The sequence below is a fragment of the Tachysurus fulvidraco genome, chromosome 9 (genome assembly GCF_022655615.1).
Source record: "Tachysurus fulvidraco isolate hzauxx_2018 chromosome 9, HZAU_PFXX_2.0, whole genome shotgun sequence".
NCBI classification, from domain to species: domain Eukaryota; kingdom Metazoa; phylum Chordata; class Actinopteri; order Siluriformes; family Bagridae; genus Tachysurus; species Tachysurus fulvidraco.
This window is the reverse complement of record NC_062526.1, coordinates 25,222,308-25,244,404: the sequence shown is the minus strand read 5'-3', so window position 1 is coordinate 25,244,404 and position 22,097 is coordinate 25,222,308. Positions and strand designations below refer to the sequence as shown.

Here is a 22,097-nt window from a genome sequence, read left to right as displayed (position 1 = left end):
ACCTGATCAGCAGTGTTTCTGTGGAGTAACACAAACAACTTAGATGTCAGTCATTAGCTCCCCCTCCACACACACACACACACACACACACACACACACACACACACACACACACACACACACACACACACACACACACACACACACTCTTTCCTAATTGACTTTCCTATAAATGTACATTGTCTAGTTCCCTTTTAGAGGTTCTTGCTGTCAGGACATGGGGAAGTCAGGAAGCAGAATTGTGGTGTTGCTATAGAAACTGTTCATTAAAGGGGCAGCATGTTTCACAGTGTGTGTGTGTGTGTGTGTGTGTGTGTGTGTGTGTGTGTGTGTGTGTGTGTCTTTGTTGTTTAGTGATGGATGTGGACTCGTACTACATAAGCAAGGTAGAGAACAAACTCTGTGAGAGGAAAAACTCAGAGGAACATTGCAGCCTCTTTTCCTAACTCCAGATTAAAGAAAGCATGAAGATCTTCAGACTCTACAACCCATTGATCAACGATTATGCCTGAGGAAATATTCTTTAATGGACGTCATATTTCCTCTAGCTCGTCTTTTTTTAGACAGTCACCTTCAACATCTGTGCTACGCTATTAAAAAGTCATTAATGTTAAATATTTTGTAGGGGGAAAGGATAAAACCGTACATATGATGTTCAAGGACATCAGTCTGACTGACAACAAATGCTTGAAAACTTGGTAACTGGCAGTGAATATACAGTACACAAGGCAGTGTTTGTGATAAATAATTCATTTTTAGCCGTCGGCAAATTAAATGATTGATTACAGTAAGTCACAGAAGTCAAAATCCAGTCTTCTGGAAATGTTTCATTTATTCAGGTATTGTATATACAATAAAAATAAACAAACAAAAAACTTAATGATAAACATTTGGTTGAGGTTGTAATGTAGACATAAGGGAGAAATAACATTATCAAGTTCTTATGCCCTTTAGAGATACATCAAGCATCGCGTTACCTCAGGCAGGCCACGTCGTCAAGCTGCATCCACCCAGCCGGAACCCGTTTGTTGTACCAGTTTACCTTATAAATCTTCATCACATATTAGTTTTTTTCTCTCTCTCTCTCTCTCTCTCTCTCTCCCTCTGTCCCCCTCTACTTCATTTATTTATCTATCTATCTATCTATCTATCTATCTATCTATCTATCTATCTATCTATCTATCTATCTATCTATCTATCTATCTATCTATCTATCTATCTATTTTTCAAAACATGTAAGTGAGCATATTAATATTATGCATGATTAATGGTTCTGTTATATGGGGGTCTATTATATTTTCTAGTTGGTGCTCTCCCCGCTCTGTCCCCGCATGCGCAGGGACGGGCGCGTGGATTTTTTGCCCAGAACAGAACCATATCCCCAACACTAACCGTACGCTATCATCTAATAAATTCTCATTTGACAAAGTGGTCCTGACTGAAATGCCATTTATTAGGCAAACACTTCTGGAGTGTGCACAGATATCATTCTGTCAATGTTGCATGGAGTTTATATTCATAATCGTCAAGTCGAAGGTACAAAATGTAGTCAAGGCATGTTGTTGTAGCCTTATGTAAAAGACCGTCACATGGTAGAAACCTACGGCCTGTTTCACACTGCTGAAACTGGAGACTCCTTTCGACGTTTCCTAACAGTAAACATTTCCTAACAATTGTTTATGAATTAATTTCTTTTTCACTTTGTTATACTTTTTCCCCTTCAGTTTATACCTTATTCGACAAAAGGATATCATACCCTTTGAAATAATAATCAGTGCAGTAATATTAAAATTTATTGTTCATGTTACAGCCTGGAATTCATGGAGATATTGTGGCCTAAATGGTTGCCTTTTCCAGTGAAACTCCTTCCAGTAAAGAGACATATGTAATTACTTTCTGTGAAAGATGCACTCATGGGCATCACACATCACAATTTGCATGATTTTGTGTTTATTTCTACGATCACAATATCATGATATTCTCACGAGGGTCTGGGAAAGACTGTCTGATCAGTTCTGTTATTTAGGAAAAAATATATAAAAAAATACACAACCTGTGACCAAACATATTCAAAAAAATTCTATCAAGCAAATCAGGTAACTTACTACTGTAGATAAATGTCGTATATGCTGTACATGTCGTATGTGTTGAGTTTAGAGAATATGTTGGTTACATCTAGCGCTCGTCACATGTCTTCGAAGATCTCTCTTTCTGGCTCAGTAAACAATTAAGTAAGCAAATTTTGCTGGATTTGTTAAAATATTTTTTGAAAAAAAGTTGCAGCTGGGGTTCAAATAAAAATGAACAAATTTTCTCACAAACAACAACAACAACAACAAAGACACAGGTCCTAGTAAAGCAGATGGTCCAGACGGCTTTCTCTGAATTACAAACTTTTTCTTAATACTGAATTATTTTCTGTTCTTCCACGTTCGTGATGGAACACGCAGCCCAAAGAAGTCCACAGATGCTTGTTAAGAGGAAGAGTGTGTGTGTGTGTGTGTGTGTGTGTGTGTGTGTGTGTGTGTGTGTGTGTGTGTGTGTGTGTGTGTGTGTGTGTGCAGGGCCCTTAAACTCAACAAATCTTAGAAATCTTGATCCCACCTGGAGAAATCCTCCTCGGCCAGGCTCTTATCGAACTGGAAACGGTCAAAGTTGATGTAGCACGGACCCTGAGACAGAAACACACACAGGAGGATAAAAGGAAAATAAAACGTGTGTTTATAATTTATGACTAACAACTGAGTCGTCAAGTTCATTCAAAACCTCAAAACGTAAACAACTATGAATTGTGGGAATACCGCACATGTTGGAAAAATTTTAGCTTTAACCTCTGGAGATTTCTTCTGTCTCGACGGTACTTTTAATGCACTTTTTAAAATAATGTTAGCCCATGTGAATTAATATAATCCTGTAAAATATTGTACCAGAAAGTACAACCATATAACCCCAATTTTTTCATCTCTACACTGGCTACCTGTTAAGTTTAGAATTGATTACAAACTGCTGCTACTTACATACAAGGCTCTTAATGGTTTAGCTCCCATGTATCTAACTAGTCTTCTAACACGTTACGATCCTTCACGCTCTCTGAGATCACAAAACTCAGGACTTCTGCTAGTTCCCAGAATATCTAAGTCTACTAAAGGTGGTAGAGCATTTTCTTATTTAGCTCCCAAACTTTGGAATAGTCTTCCTGATAGTGTTCGGGGCTCAGACACACTTTCCCACCCCCAGTGTCACCCATATGAGGATGGGTTCCCCCTTGAGTCCGGTTCCTCTCAAGGTTTCTTCCTTTACCAATTTAAGGGAGTTTTTCCTTGCCACTGCTGCCTGAGTCACCTCAGACTTGCTCATCGGGGATAAATACATACAGATTGTGATGCTATTTATATCTAATAATAATCTAGATTTTTTTATTCTGTCAATTCTTTTACTTTTATTATTCGTTATTTCATTTATCATTCCTTATGTTTACCTTCTGCTCTATGTTTGTTCTGTAAAGCTGCTTTGAGAAAATGTATATTATAAAAAGCGCTATACAAATAAATGAATTGAATTGAATTGAATTAAAAGAGCCCCCACCCCCAACACACACACACCACCACCACCACCACCACCACCTCCCCACTCCCACATGAAGCCTATGCTTCATAAAACCAGGTTGGTTTGTTGTCTTGTTGGGTCGAATCGTACAACTGAACCAGTGTAGAGACCTTTTCTTTCTTTCTTTCTTTCTTTCTTTCTTTCTTTCTTTCTTTCTTTCTTTCTTTCTTTTTTTTAAACCAATTTAAGAAATTGAAAGCATATGTTGCTGAACAACAGTAAAAGTTACAGAAGCAGTGTTGCTTTGTTGGCCTTCGCTGGCTTCCTGTGCAAACGAGGTAAAAGCAGATTCGGTCGATGCAGCAAACCGTCTGTTTTCAGACGTCGTGTCCTTCTGCGAACAGTCTGTTCGTGACTGGCGTCTCTTTCACAGCCCGCACCTTCTTAATCAGCTCTGCCTTAATTAATTGCTTGATGAAGATATTTTGAAGCATAAGAGAGTCGTTTCTCTTGGCATCAGATGTGAGGAAGCAGAAACAGTATTTTTACACTTAAACTTAACAAACTAAAGATAATATGCAGAAGGGAATAAAGACGGACCTTTCTGATGAGTTTAACTGTAGGAGCATCGATCTGTTTCATCCTCAGTTTGTGCCAGTTCATGTTGTTAAACCACCTGATAGGAGAGTGAGAGAGAGAGAGAGAGAGAGAGAGAGAGAGAGAGAGAGAGAGAGAGAGAGAGAAAGAGATGTATTACTAACATCTAATAACAAGGCAGAGTCAAGGATTATGAAGTATAATATATGGATATATGGATGGATGTGGATACACATATCCTCACCTGTGATTACGGATGTCTTTGATTCCAGTTTTGGTGTTTCCTAACCTTTGACCTGGACGTGGTCTAAAACAATGTGTCATAAAAACATCTTTTTAACAAACGTCAGAAACAACATGATTTTAAATAAGAAGAAATTAGAAGGAAAGAAAGATTTTTATCTATTTTTTTTCCCAACTTGACATAATGTGATATTTAGGATTAGCCTAAGAAAGAAAAAGTGCTTGCAAATAAAATACCCTGTGAATTGTTACTTAGACGTCAAAATATAAGGAAAATAAATAATTATTAATAAAATACTAATATTAAAAATGAAAATCCGCATACAATTTATATAATCCGTCTGATTTATGAATATTAATCATTATCTGTTAAACTGGATACAGTTTGGCTAAAATTCTTGGCACGATGTAGACTTAAACGTCATAGCTAATACAAAATTTAATGAATTATTCATTTATTTACTTAGTTGACTGTTTATATTTAAAGGCTTATAAGAACTTTTTCTTTCTTTCTTTCCTTCCTTCTTTCTTTCTTTCTTTCTTTCTTTCTTTCTTTCTTTCTTTCTTTCTTTCTTTCTTTCTTTCTTTCTTTCTTTCTTTCCCTTCACAGTTGTATCTAAAATTGGTCTTGAATTTATATCTTATATTAAACTCCAGTTTCCAAAGTTCGGCAAATTCATGTGAATGGTTTAGAATTTACCTGCAGAGTTTGCTAATAAGAGATCTGGCAGCCTCTCCCATGTGTGAGGGATACTTTATCACCCCATCCAGTATCTTAGCATAGATGTTCTGTGGCTCCGAGCTGGAAAAAGGTGGGCTTAAACACGCAGAAAAACAAATAGATTAGCATCAATTTGGGTTTGAATAATTTGTTCCTACTATCTGATGAAGAAATTCAAGCATGAAGTGCACATCAACACAATTAACAAGATTAACCATGTTTCAACACAATGATTCGAGAATCACTTCTGAAAAGAGTCCTGATTCATGATTCGTTCCAACTCTGGCACTGAGGCTGGTGCATCTTCCAAGTTGTTATGTTCTCGAAGGCAAAGTGTTATTCAGCTAGCTATTGATGATGTAAAGGCGGGTCACGCTGTGTGGTTTTTCATAATCCTTCACGATTGTAGCTTGTCAGACTGTACGAAAATGATCCCCGTGTCACAGTGTAGGATCTCAGGAGTCCTCGTTAGACTGTACAAAAGTCAAGACCCGTCAAAATGGACCGCACACAAGAAAACTTGTCCCAGGTTTTACATCATCAATCCGTGACCTGCATTCTCTCTCTAAAATAGCAGGTGGGAGCAGCAAATATAGATTTAATTGTTTTCGTGACAATCCTTGATGAAAAAAAATGACATCTCTGAGGTGGTTTGAAGTGCGTCACCCAGGTTCGGCTCTCCTATTGGTTCTTGGCTTGACGCTCGTCGTAGCAGATGTCACACTTCAGTAAAGTGTCTGAAATCTTCTAACACTGCCAGAACCTCAACTCATCACAACATCCATTAATTGGCTGTCGATTACCATGACAGGGTCAAACCAGCCATCAAAGAATACAGATTTTACCCCAGGATACTAGAAATCATTTAGGATTTTTAAAATTTGTCTCAGACGACCAAATCATGTCCAACATCGCACAGTGTGAGCCAGGGTTTAGGTGTCTTTCTATCATTCTGCTGGTAATAAAGTGCGGTGGTTCTGTGTCTCATCACGCAGAGCATCAAAATTGTCTCTAAAGTAGTCTGAAGCAGCAATCAAGCTGTCATGACGCGGGGCAGGAAGCGGACCCAAACGCAGGATAGCAAAACAAAACAGGGTTTAATTACAAAGGTAACACAAAACAGGACAGGGACTGAAGACAGGACAAAGACAAGACAGTAGATTCCACGCTGCCATCAACAACGCGGCACACTTAAATACAAAGGACAATGATGACACAATAAGGAGCAGGTGTGGTGACAGGGAGGAGCAGACAAAGGCGGGGCAGACACGTGACGAGAAACATAAACAAAACAACTGCACGTGGCCAAAGTCCAGGCTGAGTCATAACACAAGCATTTAAGCGATATTTATTTTTTTTAATAAATAAATCAAATCTGAGAGCAGTTATTAGTGCAGCTGTGCATGTCTCTTCTCGGTATAGGGCTCCTTAATTAATTTGGATTCTTATTCATTCACACTATTCGTTCATTTTTTTTTCCCTACCTGCCAGCCAGAAGCTCATAGATCAGAACACCTAGAGACCAGAAATCAGCAGCGAAGTCGTGACCACGATTCTGAATAATCTCTGGAGCCATGTACTCTGGAGTTCCACAGAAAGAGTATGTCTTCTGTCCTCGCCGGAGCTTCTTAGCAAAACCAAAATCCACCTCAGAGACAAAGAGAGAGAGAGAGACGGACATCTGTATATTCTACTATATGTATAACCAGTGTTAATCTCTGTGTTTATATTAGTATTATTTACAGGGTCACGTTTTCTGAAAGCATCAGAGCACAAAAATATTATTAAATGGTAGAGCGAGAACTAAATGGAGCGAGAACTCAATCTCGTGTAACTTCCTGTGAAGCTCAGCCAATAATTATTTTGAGCCGAGACTAACAATTAAATAAATTTGACACTAAATAATGTCTGAGCAAGGAAATGTGTTTGTGTGTTGATTTCCAGAAACATATTATTATTATTTCTGTCAGGACCACTTTGTCACAAGGGAATTATTAGATGATGTGCATACAGTTAGTGTTGGCGGTATGGTTCAGTTCTGGGCAAGAATCCATGCGCCCGTAATGCGCATGCATGGACAGAGCGGGGAGAGCAGCGACTAGAAAATAGAATAGAACCCCCCGTATAACAGAACCACTAGCATGCATAGTATTGATATGCTCGCTTATGCGTTTTTGGAAAGTAATAAATGAATGGATAGATAGATAATCAAATAATTAGAGAGAGAGAGGGAGAGAGAGAGAAAAATATATGGAGATTTATGACGTACAGAGAACACGGGTTCTGGCATGGTGGAGTCGGGGTTGGAGGAGGGAGTTTAGATCGCGGCAGCAGCGAAGCGCTAGAACGGCTCTATGGATGGGAATTTAAATGGGAGGGTAATACGGATGCCGTAACCGGATTGGTGCGCGTCGTGGACAGCTGATTAACAGCTGATGCACGCTTGACGACGTGGCCTGCCAGAACTAACTCGATGCTTGATTACTAATAACATGCTGCTTATTTAAAATAATTTTCACAAGATACAGTTTTGGATCAATCAGAGAAGGTTACTAGTTTGATGTATCCCCTGGAGTCCAGCATGAGGTTCTCTGGCTTCAGGTCTCGGTACATGATGTCTTTTTTATGGAGGTAGGCGTAAGCCTCGACCACGCATGCTGCGACGAACACAGCTACGTTCTCTTCAAAACGGCGTCTGTAACATACACACACACACACACACACACACACGAAAGTGCTGTGTTGTAATGTAACATTGTCAGGAGACTGTAACACATTACAATAAAATAAAATACTGATATCATAATTACACTTCTTTTAGCTTGGTCCAGATCTCGCCCCCTGAACAGAAATCCATGACCATATAGATGTAGCGGGAGTCTTTAAACGTGCCATGAAGCCTAGAACAGAAGATGTAGATTGAGTCAATTGGGTCAAAGAGTCACTTGTCTAGTTCAAAAGATTCATTCATTCATTCCCTCATTTTCTACCGCTTATCCAAACTTCTCGGGTCACGGGGAGCCTGTACCTATCTCAGGCATCATCGGGCATCGAGGCAGGATACACACTGGACGGAGTGCCAACCCATCGCAGGGCACACACACACTCTCATTCACTCACACACACACACACTACAGACAATTTTCCAGAGATGCCAATCAACCTACCATGCATGTCTTTGGACCGGGGAGGAAACCGGAGTAACCGGAGGAAACCCCCGAGGCACGGGGAGAACATGCAAACTCCACACACACAAGACGGAGGCGGGAATCGAACCCACAACCCTGGAGGTGTGAGGCGAACATACTAACCACTAAGCCACCGTGCCCCCCTAGTTCAAAAGGTCAGGCTATTAAAATCTTACTACAATCTCACCTGACTATGAAGTCACAATCGATGTCGAGCAATAGCCTCCTCTCGAACAGCACATGCTCTTCTTGCCTCTTTTGTACGATGAGCTTTTTGCTGATCTTTTTCAGGGCAAAGTATTTCCCATGATGCAGCGTGGTTACCTGTGTGAACCAGGTAGAGCTATGAGCAGTGTATCACCTTCCTACCGGTGTTCCAGTCTACCCCTAGTACTACAATCAATACTCTACCAGTTCCACTCGTCCGAACCCGCCGACTCCAAGGGTCACGGGGCTTCCTTGGTAACGTCCCTCCTGGTAAAGGACTGGGATCAAATCCTTCAGCTGTAGAGAAGATACTGAGCTAAAGAAACACAAAGCAGAACATCAAGGTTTCACAAACTGGCTGCACCATCCATGGGAAAGCAAAAGTATATTCAGATTCTGTTTTGTTTTCTGTTTTGTTTTTTTCTTTCAATGAAAAGAAATCTGAAACAAATGAACAAATGATCTCACCTGTGTTTTTTTGAAACGCAGGTGTCTTCCTGAAGATCCGGACTGCTCCAAAAGAGAAAGGATAAAAAAGAAGAACGACAAAAAAAAAAAAGTGAAAATATCTGTCTCTAATTATAATCTGTTGTTTATAACCACATGTCTGTAACCTTAAGATTGACCTTAAAACTGGTTCATTGTAATGGAAAAGAAGAGATAAGTGGCACAAAATCTGCCACCACTCTACATTCAGCAGCGATGCATTAGAGGAAAAAAGAAAAGAGAGAGAGAGAGAGAGAGAGAGAGAGAGAGAGAGAGAGAGAGAGAGAGAGAGAGAGAGAGAGAACGAACATCAGGAAACACAGAGTAAAGAAATAATGAATTCCTTCTGCTCAAAAACATCCATTCATCTGCTGTAGCATCCATGTGATGCTGCATTTTTCATGCTGGACTAGTGTGTGTCTGTGTGTGTGTGTGTGTCTGTGTGTGTCTACTGTTTGTGTGTGTCTGTGTGTGTGTCTGTGTGTGTGTCTGTGTGTGTCTGTGTGTTTGGCTGGAGGCAAAATATCCATACTCATCATGTAGCTCCAGGCTTTCTACTGGGATTGTCTCCTCAAAAGCCCTGCAAAGAAAACACTTAATAAATAAATTATATATATATATATATATATATATATATATATATATATATATATATATATATATATATATATGTATATATATAAATATAAATAAATCTTATATCTACAATTTGCAAAAATAAAATAAAAATAATTTTGTAGATTTATATTGAAATAAAAATATTTATAATGTTATGTAAGTAATAATCAAAAGAAGAAATTATGAAATGAAATAAAAAGCAAATGATGATATAGAATAGAGAACTGAGACTCACTCCTTATCGATAGCGAAGCAGGAGACCGATCCCAAAGCAGTGCAGGTTGCCGTTCTCAAAATCTCGCTGCACAAAAAAGCAAACAAACAATCAAAACAAACCCCATAAATAATAAATGATATCGATCTGTGGAGATTTTTGCAAGCTGCACCGAGGCCTGAATGTTTTTCAATCCGAAGCAACCTTGACGCTCGAAGCTAGAAAGTCAGGCTAGAGAGCTAGCTGACACTAGCTATGCTAGGAACGTTAAAGCGTTCATGTCACATAGAACTGCTTAAAAAGCAAACGTGTCAGGAAATAAACACCTACATAAACATTGCATTACACCTGAAAACTTCCTGTAGCATTTCCTTACCGTATAAGAGCCAGTTCTCCGAAATGATCCCCTTGTCTCAACGTACGGATGAGTTTTTGCTGCCCGTTCACTTTCTTTGTCACCTCGACCTGAGGTTAGAGATGATAACTCAAAACAAAACACTGTATATAACCTCTGTACAATGTACATATTACATAGTCTATCTTTTTTACTCCTCATTACATCTGCACTATTTTTTTATCAATATGTGTCTTTATATCATACTGTACATTCTGCCCAACATTTCACATTCATCATTCACCTTTCACTCTGCACATTCAATGCCATAGCCTTAGAACCATTTCTGTAATTCTGTAATATTTATTTACTGTATACGCTTTCATATATTCCACTTGCTGTAAATATGCTAGATATTTATCTGCACTTTTTTTTGCACGACTGCTACGTTTTGCACTTCTGGTAGATGCCAAGCTGCATTTCGTTGCTGTGTACCTGTACAATGCAATGACAATAAAGTTCTTTCTTTCTTTCTTTCTTTCTTTCTTTCTTTCTTTCTTTCTTTCTTTCTTTCTATCTTTCTTTCTTTCTTTCTTTCTTTCTTTCTATCTATCTATCTATCTATCTATCTATCTATCTATCTATCTATCTATCTATCTATCTATCTATCTATCTATCTATCTATCATGTATGTATCAGAACAACACACTGTGAACAAAATATGGTGGATTTAATTATGACCCTAAACCCTGCCATCATCCCCCCTCACCTCTCCATTCAGGATGATGTAAAACGTGTCTCCCTCTGCACCTTCACGCACGATCACCTCATTCTCCTGAAACTTCACCTGGAGATACAGTAGGGATAAAGACGGATCATTTATTTAGGTTATAGAAAAACAGACCAAACGTGAGAACAACTGGTATACGTGTTGTAGTTCAATTCTATAGATCTGACTTTCGATTTAAAAAAAAAAAAAGAGAGAGAGATTTTCCTGATTTTTTTTTCTTTTTCCTGATTTTCCATTTCAAATTCCATTTACATTAAAAACCCGAAACAATTCTATTAATTTACTAAGAGAAAATGACACAGTAGCTTCACGACAGCTACGTTACATATAAAAGCTCATGCACTGCATTGAGGTCATATATTTTTTATTTGATAAGAAGGCATGGACATAAATTAGGCTGGAATCGTTTTTTGTTGAGTAACTTTTAAAGAATTTTTCATTAAAAAAAAAAAAGGCAGAGAGCGAGAGGCACAGCTGGATAGACGATACAAGGTCTGAACAATTATGGAACATAATGTTTGAGGGAAAATATTAATTCATAAAATTTCAATGAAATGTGCATATTTTCAAAGAAGTACAAGTAGAGATGATCCTTAAAGGACAAGAGAAACCTTGGACTGGTTTACTGGATAAATGGAGCCTCAAGCTGATTAATGATTTATTGTTCATTTCATATTTCAGAGAAACATTTTTTTTTCCACTTTAGATGCAGCAATCCAGCACTAGAGTGTTCCTTTAACTGACCTCAGTGCCCAGAACATGAGCACACTCAAGCCCCGATTTGTGATGAATTCATAAATATTTAAATTATGAGATAAAGTGCAGTGTAGATGAGAAGCCTGGTGAGGGAAATGACACCGAGCACAAACCTCCTCCATGGAGTCAATGATGCTGGAGAGCTGTTCATCACTCAGAGATTTGAAGGTGCGAGCTCTAAGAAAGGAGACAGGCGGATTTCATTAAAATATATATATATATATTTGACTTTATCAAAGCTCTCGCTTTCAGTCTCTATAACTTCTATTGACATGACGGTGTATTGTTATTGAAGATTGTTTTTGAAGATCATCAGAACAGTTGGTTAAAATGATGCACTGATTATTCATTCATTCATTAATTTTCTCAGGTCTTCTCGGGAACTACCTCGGGTCAGGGGGAGCCTGTGCCTATCTCAGGCGTCATCGGGCATCGAGGCAGGATACACCCTGGACGGAGTGCCAACCCATCACAGGGCACACACACACTCTCATTCACTCACACACTCACACACTACGAACAATTTTCCAGAGATACCAATCAACCTACCATGCATGTCTTTGGACCGGGGGAGGAAACCGGAGTACCCGGAGGAAACCCCCGAGGCACGGGGAGCACATGCAAACTCCACACACACAAGGCAGAGGCGAGAAATCGAACCCCAACCCTGGAGGTGTGAGGCGAACGTGCTAACCACTAAGCCACCGTGCCCCCCTGCACTGATTATCTCACCGACAAAATCTTTACATCTAAAAATTCTAATAGTCTTATTGCCCTGCATAAAAATAGCCAGTTATGTGCCTGTCAGTTTGTTCTATCTATACACAGAGAGAGAGAGAAAAAAAAAGAAAGCGCTTACGTCTTTAAGAAGCCCATCAGCTGCTCTCGCTTCTTCTTGGACTTGATTGCCATAATGCTTCTGTATATCTGTCTCTCAATGCACCATAATTTAACCGGAGTGACCGCTGTTGGGTAAAAACAGACCGGCAGCGCGTGAGACAGAAAAAACGTGTATCCTGAGCAAACAGCTTGGTGTTACACCACCAATACTATACACACAAACTGTAGCATTGAGTCAGATGACCAATCTGTGTGGATTCTAGAGTAGAAGCTAGAAAAATCCACTAGTATACTGTATTACCTGGAATAAAAAGGAAATCATTTTTATTAACGCTGACCTTTGACCGAAGCCGTTCGTTTGCAGTTGTACAAGATGGCCAGCTCCCCGAAGACATCTCCAGAGATCAACGTTCGCAGATTACGCCCTGCCTGAGTAACTCGGAGTTCTCCAGCTGCGATTAAAGGCGTTAGATTTACTCATACACTTATCAAATGTAATTACTGTATAAACATATTTAGTGAAAACATACACACATATAGAGAGATAGCGCTAGGGACTGTAATTAAAAACCCGTGTTTTAAGGATGACTTGCTGTCTGGGACAGTGTTATGAGAGCAGAGATATTCTGAGCTTTCAACTCTGAGCTCATCGCCAACTCCTTTTAAGACTTTCATTAAGACAAACTAGAATAAGCAGCCGCTGTAGGTATCCTGCGGTGGTGTAGCGGATACACATAGTGATGTCATGGCCTCTTTATTTCAAGTCTTTGCGTTTAGTTTTAAACACTTTCTCCGGCTCTGTTTGAACTGTTTAATAAGACAAGAGTCCAATAATGAATATTTCTGTCAGGACCACTTTGTCACAAGGGAATTAGATGATATGCATACAGTTAGTGTTGGCGGTACGGTTCTGTTCTGGGCAAGAATCCACGCGCCCGTAATGCGCATGCATGGACAGAGCGGGGAGAGCAGTGACTAGAAAATAGAATAGACCCCCCTGTATAACAGAACCACTAGCATGCATAGTATTGATAAGCTCACTTACACGTTTTTGGAAAGTAATAGATGAATGGATAGATAGATAATCAAATAATTAGAGAGAGAGGGAGAGAGAGAGAAAAAATATATGGAGATTTAAGACGTAAACTGGTACAGCGAACATGGGTTCTGGCATGGTGGAGTCGGGGTTGGAGGAGGGAGTTTAGATCGTGGCAGCAGCGAAGCACTGAACGGGTCTATGAATGGGAATTTAAATGGTCGGGTAATACGGATGTCGTAACCGGATTGGTGCGCGTCGTGGACAGCTGATTAACAACTGATGCACGCTCGACGACGTGGCCTGCCAGAACTAATGCGATGCTTGATTTCTGCCACTGATGTAGAGGTTACCGTCATGGTCTGTGCTTTAATGTCTCAAGTGATCTGCTAGTATGAGTTCCTCATCATGTTTCCTGGTTCAAGCTCCAGCTGGAATTATATGAAAGAAGCATAGACAGTTCTCACTGTCAGAAAAACAAAGTAGCGCATGAGAAGCGATGTAGGTGTGGGAGGATGTGATGGTTTGAGGAGCGATATGGAAAGCTCCTAAAGGTATGGTGCATGAGGAGCAATATGGAAGGTGTCATCAGAAAGGGTTGTTCTTCAGGCATGACTCAGAGGGTAAGATGGTTTAATAAACAATATGAAAAGCAATTTAGTACTTTTGTAGGAATATGGAAGGTATCAGGAAGTATGATGGTTTCTGAAGGGTGATCTGGAGGGCAAGATGGTTTTAGGAGTAATACAGAAAGCTTCTAAAGGCAATATGTGATGGTGGTTTAGGAAGATGTTATGCAACCTTCTTAAAACCCTTTGACAAATGTTCTTTGAGCTGTTTTTCATAAGATAAAAGTCTAATAAGCAACCGTATCCTCAATCCTCAAAGTAGTGGTTACTACCACAGTCCTGTCAGGCCCTTGGTTTGAGTCTATGGGGCTTTTTAAACCTGGTCACTTCCGATAGCTATCCGATGGTAAAAAGACCAGGTCTAAATGCCCTCCGAGACGTTTTCGAGACGGATATAAATCCGATGGTTCGAACCACTTCAGGAGGTGGTCTTGGACGCATTTCAGATGTAACTGGACAGGTGTAAATGAATGTGGTTGTTCAAGCCACATACATCAGCGCTATACTCCGCCCAAACGGAAGTACGTCACTCGCAAGTGACTCACGAGTCGTGCATCTCCTGTGATGTAGTAGTTAGCTTCACATGCATGTGGTCCCTGGTACAAGACTGGGTATATTTTAAAACATATTCTTGAATAAAGGATACACCAGAGTCTACAGCACAAACCACTACACCACTGGCAAAGCTGTTGCGTCATGTACTTTAATAAACAGTTCAAAGTGTTTAAGGTCCGAGAAAGTTTAGCACTCGTAACTCCGATGTAATTAAGTATTACATCATTGAAGCTCAATTTATGGCTCTGAGAAAACATGTCAGGTGTATATACATGGTTAGGTCCATCAATTGTTTCACACCATACACATTAGCATCATCTCCTGTGTCTCCTGAGCAAAATATAGCAAAAATATTGTCCTGGTCCCCATAATGTTATGAACAAACACACACACACACACACACACACACACACACACACACACACACACACACACACACACACACACACACACACCTGCAACAATGTACATGCTGTCACCCTCTGTGCCTTCTTTAATGATGTCATCACCAGGACAGCGGTCCAGAGAGGTAAGGAGCTCCACCATCATGATGATCTGCTCCTCATCAAGACGACGCAGGAAGTCGTTTTTCTGCATTGCATTAATGATCTGAGTTCTTTCACTGCACAAACATACACAAACACACCCACACCCACACACACCCACACTAATTAATCAATCCAGCTCGAAAATTCACAAGGACCCTTTAAGGAATTGTACAGGACAAGAGTTAACCTGGCAGTTTTTTTGACCCTGGTGGTCGAGATGTCCATGTCATCTGGAATCGGCTCTGGAGCCATGACCGCTGCTCGGCTCTCCCGAACCTCCACGCTGTCATTACTGTACCTCTGAGACAAATCTGACAACCATAAGAAATAAGTCCATAAGAAATCATTCATACCACAAACATTCAGTTGGGACCCAGTTAACATCCATCATTTGGATTGATCTCATAAATCCTTGTCATGTTTTATGATCTGAAACATGATATACAAATATGATTTAACTACTTAGAAAACATTAGCTCTCAAAACTCATGAATCATTTACGGAAGGAATCTCAAACCTGATTCAAAAAAGTACGTCCTGCCTTTCTTCAATAAATATTTATTTTATCATTGACAAAATGCTTCAGGACAGGACATCTTTGGAAAAATAATCAGCTTCAGGATGGTAACACTGGGTATCGTACGTACATCACCCCATCCTATTACTGCTTATTTTCCTATTACAGCTTGTCATATGGTGTTTTTTTCTAAGAGTGTACAGAGGTCTCCTCTGCTGATGTCACTCCACGACTCATTTTCCTCACTAATTAAAAATAACCCAGAGATCCGGACGCAGATTTTTATCCTTTAAACATAGATACGTTATGTGTTCCTGAGAATAAGTACTTCCTGTTCAAGCTCTCTCTCTCTCTCTCTCTCTCTCTCTCTCTCTCTCTCTCTCTCTCTCTCTCTCTCTCACACACACACACACACACACACACACACACACACACACACAAACACACACACTTGCATACCCAGCCCATCCAAACGACTCTGGAGCTCCTCCAAGAGTTTCTCCTTCTCCTTCAACCTGGTCGCTGGAGACAGAAAATTAGAACTATTAATAAAACATAAAATCAGATATAAGACTTCAGAAAAAAATACTTAATTTCCATTTATTCCAACGCACAGCGCACGACAACATTTAATAAGAAGAAACTACTTAACTACACTTTCTACAGAAAATAACATTGGTTTATTTTATTAAGCCAACACTCATACCCAGGTCCTTATTTTCATTCTGCAGCTCCTGGTTAATTTGGCACTGCTTCTCCAGTTTCTGCCGGAGTTCCGTCAGCTTGGCCTCCATGCTTGTCCCTGAATAAACAAACAACAGGAATGAAATAAGCAGCTGCAGCTCAGTGCCTGTGGCTTTCATTAAAAACTTAACCCAACAACGCTAAACTGTCTAAGGACAAGAGGAACGGCAGAGCTGAATTCATTTCCGATGGGCCACAAAGGCAGCTCGAGAAATAATTACAAAATTATAAATTAACACAAGTTAGATGTGCTAAAAGGTGAAATGTCAGTTGGAAGTGATGCTCAGATTGAGCGTAAAAGGAATTCTCACTCTCACTCACTCACTCACTCATTTTATACCTCGGGTCAGGGGGAGCCTGTGCCTATCTCAGGCGTCATCGGGCATCAAGGCAGGATACACCCTGGACGGAGTGCCAGCCCATCACAGGGCACACACACACACTCTCATTCACTCACACACACACACACACTACGGACAATTTTCCAGAGATGCCAATCAACCTACCATGCATGCCTTTGGACCAGGGGAAGAAACCGGAGTACCCGGAGGAAACCCCCGAGGCACGGGGAGAACATGCAAACTCCGCACACACAAGGCAGAGGTGGGAATCGAACCCCCAACCCTGGAGGCGTGAGGCGAACGTGCTAACCACTAAGCCACCGTGCCCCCCATTAAAAGAATTGATTAGTAAAATGATCAAAATTTCAGTTTACACACTTTTCCCATGCAGTCAGTTAGACCAGGAACGTTAAGCAACGTGAATGCATAGTTGGAGCTGCGAGGCTAATGTAGCTAACAAGGAATGAAAGTTTTGCTCAAATAAATATATATATTTTTTTACTTGAATGTCTTTCTTTAACATGATCTAATTATCCCACATAAAGAGCAGAAATTTAGATTCCAAAATTTTGCGGTGGCTTCAAGCCATAATTTTAAGTCTTCCAATATTGCCTAATACTCAACGAAATATTGCTTGCACTCAGTTTTGCATTTTTATTATTTTGTTTTGATCATAAACCAGCTTTCGGTGAAGGTTTTTTTTAATTATGAATTCATTGTTTGATTTTCAAGGCTTTTGCCAAATTATATGATTCGTTTTTCAGTTCCTACATGTATACCAGTGACGGATTAGTTGACACCAGGTTGTTAAAACAGCGCCACCTCCTGTTTTTATGCTAGGAATTACACCAACTTATATTTATTTTTATTTTTCCTGGTTCTAAGATGTCTGTTCACATAACATTGTGGACAAAAAGCCTAGAATGATTTTGAACTAAAAAAGAAAAAAAGTTTCCTAATATGGACGGCACTGGATTACAGTGTAGCTACGCTGTGAACTCAACACATTGTGATTTTAAAGGAGCTCTATTCAATATTTAATGTACAAGCAAATCCCATGAGCTCAATTTGGAGCAAATACAATCAAGTCAATAAAACATGACATGCTGTTTTTGAAAAATGACTGTGCCTTAATGTATGCATAATGTATGAGACCCACAAAGCTAGGCATTGTTAATTAATGTTCATTTAACACACACACAAACACACACACACACACACACATACACACACACACACACACACACACACAAACACACACACACACACAAAATCACACAATGCTCCCTGGAGTACAGACTACATTTCATCACTATGGTTGGGTCAATCTAGGTAAATACTTTAAGAATTAAAGCTAACTCTGTATATATTTACCTTCTGAAATACACATGCTTGTTCTAATATATTATTGTTTTTATGGTAACAGTTTACCCAGAGATACGTTATAGTATAATTTGTAACTAATACTAAATGGCAAAAGTTTTAGTAAGTGGAAATTTTTATTTCTACGTAGATTCATGGAAGGTCTCCGATGCAAGTGATTTTTTGCTTCCAGTTTGTTTGTACCATGACAAGCTTTTTATTATTATTATTATTATTATAGCCGCTATAACGTATGTGAGAATAGGAACTATCATACGAAATTGATAATAAATAAAAATAAGTGAATAAAAAGTATGATGGATCATTTTTTATTTAATATAAAAATATAATCATTGGCACTCTGCTGTTGTATAGGATGCAGTAAAACAATAAAACACAGCAGGGAGGCAACATTGACTCAGCTTTACACCACCCTTTTGTGCCCCAAAGTTTTATCTGTGAATATAATCTTGCTCTTAACTCAACATGCTCCATTCACACACACACGGGTCATAGAACACACCCTAGTGGAATCATAAAATGGAAAATAAAGTCATCATGTAAAGCCAAATCAAACAAAAGTCATCTCTTAATAGCCTGTTATTGCTGTAATCACGTGGATATAAATGTGTGGGTTCAAGGCTGAGTAATGTGTGTGTCTCTCTCTCTCACACACACACACACACACACACACACACACACACACACACACACACACACACACACACACACACACATAAACTATCCTGACCATATCCTCACATTTCTCAACGGAATTCTGACCAGTTCTAATCAATCCCACGTTAATTTGGACAGGAAGGAAATTTGACAGTTCTCCCGCTCCCAAAGGACTTTATACTGATTTATCCAACAGTGGAGGAAATGACCAATACCAACCACTCTTGTAGGAATTCTGACCAATTGTGTCAGCTCCAGAATGAACTCTAACCAATTCCAAACTCACCAAAGGGATTCTGACCAATCCTTTATGCTCCTAAAATATTTAAACCAAACACTTCTGTTCTGGAACAAATTTTCACCAATCCCACCCACTCCCAAAGGAAATCTGACCAATCCCCCCTGCACTAAACTGAGTTCTGCCCAATCCCACCCACTCCCAAAGGAAATCTGACCAATTCCCCCTGCACTGAAATGAGTTCTGTCCAATCCCACCCACTCCCAAAAAAATCTGACCAATTCCCTCTGCACTAAACTGAGTTCTGCCCAATCCCACCCACTCCCAAAAAAATCTGACCAATTCCCTCTGCACTAAACTGAGTTCTGCCCAATCCCACCCACTCCCAAAGGAAATCTGACCAATCCCCCCTGCACTAAAATGAGTTATGTCCAATCCCACCCACTCCCAAAGGAAATCTGACCAATCCCCCCTGCACTAAAATGAGTTCTGCCCAATCCCACCCACTCCCAAAGGAAATCTGACCAATTCCCTCTGCACTAAACTGAGTTCTGCCCAATCCCACCCACTCCCAAAGGAAATCTGACCAATCCCCCCTGCACTAAAATGAGTTCTGCCCAATCCCACCCACTCCCAAAGGAAATCTGACCAATTCCCTCTGCATTAAACTGAGTTCTGTCCAATCCCACCCACTCCCAAAGGAAATCTGACCAATTCCCTCTGCACTAAAATGAGTTCTGTCCAATCCCACCCACTCCCAAAGGAAATCTGACCAATTCCCTCTGCAATAAACTGAGTTCTGCCCAATCCCACCCACTCCCAAAGGAAATCTGACCAATCCCCCTGCACTAAAATGAGTTCTGCCCAATCCCACCCACTCCCAAAGGAAATCTGACCAATTCCCTCTGCACTAAACTGAGTTCTGCCCAATCCCACCCACTCCCAAAGGAAATCTGACCAATCCCCCCTGCACTAAAATGAGTTCTGCCCAATCCCACCCACTCCCAAAGGAAATCTGACCAATTCCCTCTGCACTAAAATGAGTTCTGTCCAATCCCACCCACTCCCAAAGGAAATCTGACCAATTCCCTCTGCAATAAACTGAGTTCTGCCCAATCCCACCCACTCCCAAAGGAAATCTGACCAATCCCCCTGCACTAAAATGAGTTCTGGCCAATCCCAACCAATCCCAAAGGAAATCTGACCAATCCCCCCCACTCAAAAATGAGTTCTGCCCAATCCCAATCACTCCCAAAGGAACTTAGACCAATTTCCCCTGCACTAAAACGAGTTCTGCCCAATCCCAACCACTCCCAAAGGGAACCTACTAAATTCCCCCTGCTCCCAAAGGAGTTCTGACCAATCTCTACCAGTCCCAAAGGAATTCTGACAAATTCTAATCATTCCTGGAGGAATTCTGCCAAATACTTGCTCACAAAAGATTCAAACCAGTATCATCCACTTCCAAAAGAGTTCTGATCCCTTCTGGACCCAAATAATTCTGACCAACCCCAAGCACTTTTACAGGAAATCTGACAACTCCCTCCTGCTTCAAAAAGAGTTCTGACCCATCTGACCTCTTTGTTCCTATGTAACAATCATCCAGTAAAAATAAGGCTCGTAATGTCTTTGATAGCATAAACATAGATATTAAAATCTACATAGAATTAAACACAGTATTAATGACATTAGCTTGTAGATAACCAAGTCTCAGATTCCAAAGTTCAATAAAGTGTTTAATCCGTCAGAAAAAATACAGCAACTCGAACTCAACAAACCTATTAGTTGATGTTTCAGACTCTTTTTAAGACACTGTTGAGAGTGATTTTTATTATGGCCCTTGGTTATGTTTTATAACCTAGGAGTCGGTCGGAGGCGTTTCACACAGAGCCGTTTCTGCAGTAAACCTTTTTATTTCAATAAGTGACAGATTATTGCTGCTGATAACTGCTTAGATTTACACCATGTTGCTTATAAACTGGAAACCCAGTAAATATTAAATGTGTGTTATAATACAGTATTAAGTTAGGAATAAAACATTTGATCAAGTCGCTATTATCATTTTCCATTCACACCCTTTCAGGATTATTTTCTTCTGTCACATTGATTTACAAGTTAATAGTTTATTAAACAATAAAGAGTCACCTTTTATCCAGTGCAGTTTAACACACTGGTGATTTTCCAGAATACAGTATAGTCAGAAACAGAGGCCATGCTGTAATATTTATTATGATGCAACGTTCCTACCTGTGCAGATTAAACAGGCTTCTGCTCACATCCGGTCCCACACGGCTTTTATATTTCACTCATGAGCCGGCTCCAATTCGCACATGCTTCACACTTACACAATGTATTCATTCCATGCCACTGCTTCCTGTTTTCTAAACGTCTTTAACTTCATAAACGATTCTGTGTCCTTGTCACGAATAGCACAACCAGAAATCCCTTGTGGTCTCTCTGACACTGAACATTAACCTGCTCCTCCGCCCTCTTTCAGCACGTAGTGGGAAGGCACTATTGCTCTTATCATCCATCCTGAATGGACCCTTTACTTTAATATTTCTATGTCTAGATGTATACAAAGACCCGAAGACCCATGTTCATGAGAATATCTGGGAAATCACATTAATCTACACATTCATCTACTCACACCATCCAGAACGATCATCATCTGCACTCCTCCTGTGGCTTGGGGAAGAAAAAAATCAATAACCACCTCCATTTTCCTGTGTGTGTGTGTGTGTGTGTGTGTGTGTGTGTGTGTGTGTGTGTGTGTGTGTGTGTGTGTGTGTGTGTGTGCGTGTGTGTGTGTGTGACAGCTATTTTCCAAACACCTCCCACACACTAAATATTCAAAATGATATTGAATATAACATGCTATACTATATAGAGATATAATGCTTGGTATA

At 40.0% G+C, this 22,097-nt stretch overlaps 1 protein-coding gene across 5 annotated transcripts; it reads right to left on the bottom strand.

Annotated features, from left to right (window-relative positions):
* Positions 1–814: 814 nt before the first annotated feature.
* On the bottom strand, positions 815–21,863 carry prkg3 (protein kinase cGMP-dependent 3). 5 transcript variants are annotated; one of them, XM_047818776.1, is made up of 23 exons: positions 21,436–21,658; positions 16,532–16,627; positions 16,285–16,347; positions 15,496–15,619; positions 15,216–15,382; positions 12,879–12,992; positions 12,560–12,665; positions 11,814–11,877; positions 10,924–11,001; positions 10,197–10,285; positions 9,842–9,907; positions 9,521–9,568; positions 8,971–9,012; positions 8,707–8,818; positions 8,483–8,619; positions 7,918–8,007; positions 7,661–7,802; positions 6,592–6,755; positions 5,087–5,203; positions 4,388–4,450; positions 4,147–4,222; positions 2,562–2,672; positions 815–2,521 (listed from the first exon to the last, which is right to left on the bottom strand). In XM_047818776.1, exons 2-22 carry the CDS (start codon positions 16,617–16,619, stop codon positions 2,586–2,588), a joined length of 2,037 nt encoding a protein of 678 aa, XP_047674732.1. In that variant the 5' UTR covers positions 16,620–16,627; positions 21,436–21,658; the 3' UTR covers positions 815–2,521; positions 2,562–2,585. The 5 variants fall into 5 exon arrangements, with proteins under 5 accessions (XP_047674732.1, XP_047674733.1, XP_047674735.1 ...); XM_047818777.1 differs by having other exon boundaries at positions 815–2,513; XM_047818779.1 differs by lacking the exon at positions 21,436–21,658 and adding an exon at positions 21,839–21,863 and having other exon boundaries at positions 815–2,672.
* Between the last annotated feature and the right edge of the window lie 234 nt (positions 21,864–22,097).